The sequence below is a fragment of the Mastomys coucha genome, unplaced genomic scaffold (genome assembly GCF_008632895.1).
Source record: "Mastomys coucha isolate ucsf_1 unplaced genomic scaffold, UCSF_Mcou_1 pScaffold14, whole genome shotgun sequence".
In the NCBI taxonomy this organism is placed as follows: Eukaryota; Metazoa; Chordata; class Mammalia; order Rodentia; family Muridae; genus Mastomys; species Mastomys coucha.
In genome coordinates this window covers 65,623,286-65,628,563 of record NW_022196896.1, presented here as the reverse complement: position 1 = coordinate 65,628,563, position 5,278 = coordinate 65,623,286, and the positions used below count along the sequence as shown (strand labels likewise).

The 5,278-nt window shown below is 36.1% G+C and overlaps 1 protein-coding gene across 1 annotated transcript in view; it reads left to right on the top strand.

The window, feature by feature from the left end:
- Nucleotides 1–5,278, top strand: part of Tsga10 (testis specific 10) — a 108,861-nt gene that overhangs the window by 59,049 nt on the left and 44,534 nt on the right. Inside the window, exon 9 of the mRNA XM_031368970.1 lies at nucleotides 1,206–1,321. Within this exon, the coding sequence (XP_031224830.1) occupies nucleotides 1,206–1,321 (116 nt within the window). The remainder of the gene's footprint in view (nucleotides 1–1,205; nucleotides 1,322–5,278) is intronic.

Sequence of the window (5,278 nt, the reverse complement as noted above, 5' to 3'; positions counted from 1 at the left end):
CCACCTAGTCAGACAAACACAACTATAACTAGTATATGTGTCATGGCTTTGATTATGTACAAGTAGACATCCCATACAAATTACTGTTCATTTTGTCATATATGTGAATTGTCAGGCAGTGATGGCACATGCCTTTAATTCTAGCACTTAGGAGACAGAGGCAGTTGAATCTCTGAATTCAAGGCCAGCCTGGTCTACAGAGCAAGTTCCTGGACAGCTCATACTATATGAAAAAAATCCTGTCTCATAAAACCAAACCAACTAACCAAACAAATAAAGTGGCTTCACATTATCTTTTAAATGCCTGGGTGTGATTTTGGTGAATGGACTCCCATATATCAAGAAATGGAGGTCCCTTTACTTCTATACTTGAGGACTATGGACTTCCTGAGGGTATAGACAATGCCAACTTAGTTCACCACTGCTTCCTCAACTTCTAGTGCCAGTGTTGTTATACATGCCAGACAATGTGTGTGGAGTAAAAAAAAAATGCTGTTCATGGAAGATTTAGTTGTAAAGGTGAAAACCCAGAGTAAACCTAAAAGTTTGATGACAAGGAATCCGTGATCCTGCTTCAAATTACATGATTATCACTCAAGTGATACTTTTTAGCCAGAAAATCACAATCTGGGGAGCTGCTTTGTAAGATTTAAAGATACTAAATATTGAGTATAGGTAAGATGTGTTTCAGTTTATCTTTATAATATGATAATGCTAAAATGTGCATAGCAAAACACAACATAGCAAGAATACTGTGTGTGTGTGTGTGTGTGTGTGTGTGTGTAGGCATAAGTCACCATTGGGAGCCCTCCTCAGTTGCTCTCCATCTACTTTTGTGTTCTAGTCTTTCTCTATGTGAATTGGGTAGACTGTCTGACAGTGAGCTCCAGGAATCTGCCTTTCCCTGCCCTCTCCCAGCCCCAGTGCTAGAATTACAAGTAGATGCTTCTCAGCCAGCATGCTATTTGGGTACTGGCGATCTGAACTCAGTCCTTTTGTCTGTGCAGTGGGCATTTTACTGGCTGAGCTATCTTTCTAGCCCAGGTTCTTATTTTGAAAATTTCCTATAGTATAGTTTCATAAGAATGACAATATTAAGAAGGAAAACATATTAGTGTCTTTAATAGCTTTTAGACTTAAATATACTAAACATTGACAAAACATAAAAATTTCAGAATTAGTTTTTATTATTAAAATATTTTCAGACTTTTATATGAAAATACAGAAAAAGATCTTTCTGATACTCAACGACATCTTGCTAAGAAAAAATACGAGCTACAGCTTACTCAGGAGAAAATTATGTGCTTGGATGAAAAAATTGGTAAGTTTTTTCTGTTATTGTGTTTTCTTTTTAAGTTTGGTAGAAATATACATTTTCTGTATTACAACTAAAGTGTATATATATATATATATATATATATAAAGTATATGTAAAGTACATACATGAAGTGTGCATGCACACACACATACACACACACACACACACACACACACACACACACTTAGGGAGAGGCCCTTAGCCTTAAGTTTATGAATAAGTTTAATGGAAAATGCATTTTTATTTGACTGTAACATTTTAAAGCTTAGATTTAGAACCCAAACTACTCAGCTATGACCTGAATTTCATCAATCAAGAGATAGTTAAAGCCACAGCCACTTTTTCCGCATGATAATTAATTGTAATCCAATTCTATTTGTACAATATTGCTGCTTACTCAGCTATTGAAAGGCATTATAATATATATGTATTTAAACTTTGGGTTGAAAATGTTCACATATTTAGTTATATCTACAATAGTATTTGATTTTACAAAAAATTGTTTTGATAGAAATTGCCATTTATGTTGATGGGAACATCTTATTGCTATTACAAGCAGCAGGTAATCTTTTGTCTGGATTATGGAAGACTAACGAGAGTTAGGCTGGGTAGTGGTAGTATACACCTTTAATCCCAGTGCTTAGCAGACAGAGGCAGGCAGATCTCTTTGAGTTTGAGCCCAGCCTGGTTTTGGTCTGCAAAGCCAGTTCCAGGACTGCCAAAGCTGTACAGAGAAACCCTGTCTTGGAAAACCAAAACAGAAATTATTTTTAGTATTTGGAATTCTCAGGAAAAATCTTCTTTATCAGAGAAGAGCACACCAATTGATTATCCAATACCAAATGGTCGGCCCTAAAAACATGCATACAAGTAACACTATATGGTCTGAGCAGGTTGGATTTAAATATTTACATACGTACATATATATAACAACAGTTAAAAAAAAAGGAGGCCATAAAAAGCGAACTATGTGGGAGGTTGAGGGAAAGAAAGGAAAGGGGGTGTGTGAATGATGTAATTATATTATAATCTCAAAAATAATTACTTAAAATTCTGTTCTGTGGTTTAGTAAATGTTAGCATGAATATCTAGGTAGGTGGATTTGCTACTGAGACATGAAATATTTAGAGAAAAATATGAAAGATAATATAAAAAGATACCTTATATAATTGGGTATTTTAAAACCATGAAGTCACCTAGAGGGAGGGGGAAAAAGCAGAGAATAAGGACAAGAGAATCCAAAACATGATAGGAAGCAGCCAAAGAAATAGGGGGAAAATACCCCAAAAGTGTATCTATTTGGGAGGCAGGAAAAAAAGGTTTTAAAGCAGAGAGTGTGATCTCTTGTCAGAGATTTTTGGAAAATGAAATAACATGGAGCTTAAAAATGTCAGTCAACTTTAGCTCCCTGGCTGTTTTGGTAACAGTGACAAGAAAAGCTTGGAGTGTTATTTGTGGAAGAAACAGTGATTCAGGAGTGAATGGGAATTCAAATAGAAGTGGAAAAGAACAGAGAAGTCTGGAAACTTGTGTATATATGTGTATATCATATATATATATATATATATATATATATATATATATACATAAAATATGTACACACACACATACACACATATACATTTGCACCAAGAGGTAGGGTCAGAATCCTTGAAGTGAATCCAGGAAAGCAATGAGATCCCATCATATTAAGATGCCAGGACTGTGGGATGCCCACCAATGGTAGTGGATGTTGTGAAGTAAAGCCAGTCTGAGCCTTTATGACAGACTGAGCAGTGCAGATGCCTATGTATATACATATATATATATATATATATATATATATATATATATATACACACACACATATACATATACACATATATAGATACATACATACATATACATATGTATATATGGCTACACAAAATAAAGGGCTAGGCTCTTGAGACATTTTGTATTGGATAATCAATTGGTGTGTTCTTCTCTAGGGAAGGCTATTTTTTTCTGACAATTCCAAATATTAGAAATAATTTCATCTTCCATAAGCCCAACAAAAGATTTACCTGGTACTTATTTGACTGTAAAATTTTAAAGCCCAACAAAACTTCAGTTAAGAAGAGTTAGGTGTGATAATATCAATACATATAGGAATCTTTATCCAAGTGATTTTATTTATAATTCCAAACAGTTAAAAATTAGCAAGAATCCAGCATGATAGATCATACCCACATTCTCAGCATTTGGAGATTGAAATTGGAAGATCATGAGTTCTAACAAGTCCCAAGCCTGCTGCTGGGGTTATGCCATGAGACTCTGTCTCAAAAACAAAGAAAACAAAAAATTCAAACAAGCACAATACAGTGAAATGGAAAGTATCAAGAAAACAAAATGGTAGCCCCAGTGAGATATGAAGGCATCAAGCTAAGACTTAGTGGAGCTTTAAACATGGATATTAATGGTTTCTCTCCTTTTTTGTTGCTGTAATAAAGTACACTGACAAAAAGAACCTTAAGGGAGGCAGAATTTATCTTAGCTCACTGTTCAAAATTACTAGCTCATCATGGTAGGAAAGTCAAGACAATTGGATCTTAAAGCAGCTTCAGACATGTCTATAGACAGAAGAAAGCAACAGGACATGCTTGCTGCTCAGCTTGCTTTCTCTACTTTTTTGTACAGTTCATGGCCTACTGCCTAGATGATGTTCCCATTCCCAAGTCAGAAGTGTCTTTCCACATCAATTAATGTGGCATACCAAGAGACCGTTCTCTCAGATGAATCCTACATTGTCATGTTGATATCACCATGATAGCTGGATGATAGGTTGATTGTTTTTCAGTAGAACTATACTTAGATATAGAAGCACCAAAACATGTATGTTGCCTGGGAGTCATTACTGCCCATACAGAAAGGCATGACATTGTTAAGTACTATATATGATAGAATGGAATGACTTTTGACAGGATTAACTCCGCAGGCACTGTTCTAGAGGACCGTTCTACCAGCACTCTCAGAGCCCTGGAAGAGTGGTTCTCAAACTCTGGCACGTGGCATAGTCTCCTAGAATGCTAACAAAGTCACTGGAGCAAGACTTGTTGAAGGTGTATTCTGGGTAATTTAGCTGTCCTAGAGCATCTACCTTTCCAACAGTTCCCACCCACTGTGGATTAATACTGTTGGGGTGTGGGGCATGGTGTGCTTGCTGAAATATAAGTTGCTATGTCCACTATCAGATTTTTTTGATTCAGTAGGACCACAGAAAGGGTAAAATTTTCTGTTTCTTAGGTGGTTCTGATAGAGTTGGGTGATAAAGCACAGTTTAAAAATCTCTGTTTTGACTGGGCAGTGGTGTCACATGCCTTTAATCCCAGCACTCAGGGGGCAGAGGCAGGTGGATTTCTGAGTTCGAGGCCAGCCTGGTCTACAAGTGAGTTCCAGAACAGCCAGGGCTATACAGAGAAACCCTGTCTTGAAAAAACAAAACAAAAAAACCCAAACCCATAAATAAATAGATAAATCAAAATCTCTGCTTTGCATAAGCTATTCATGCCCTCAGCATTGACATTGGCTTGTCAGAGTTAGAGTTAGTTCTCACAAAGAGGATACCACAGATGGCGCTCTTTCTTAGAAATTTTAGAAAAATAAGGAAGAATCAAAATATTGGGAAGCAATTGGCTCTAAAGCTGATTTGATATATTTTATTAAATGTTGTTATTAACTTTACATTCAATTTGCATTCTAGGCTAGAAGGGAGAGGAAGTTACTGGAGACAGTTTGTAGGTTGCTTCAGTGTTCCACCTGTCTCATTCACTCCCCTTACAGAGCAGTCTGATCAGATGTTGATGTTGAGCTTTCCTTGCTATAATTCAAAGACATTAATTGTGTTTTTACACTAGTGGACACTTAGAACTTTGTGATTCACTATTGTTTGTAATCACACACACAAAAAAGAATTTATTTGGGGTATAGCATTCTTTTTTT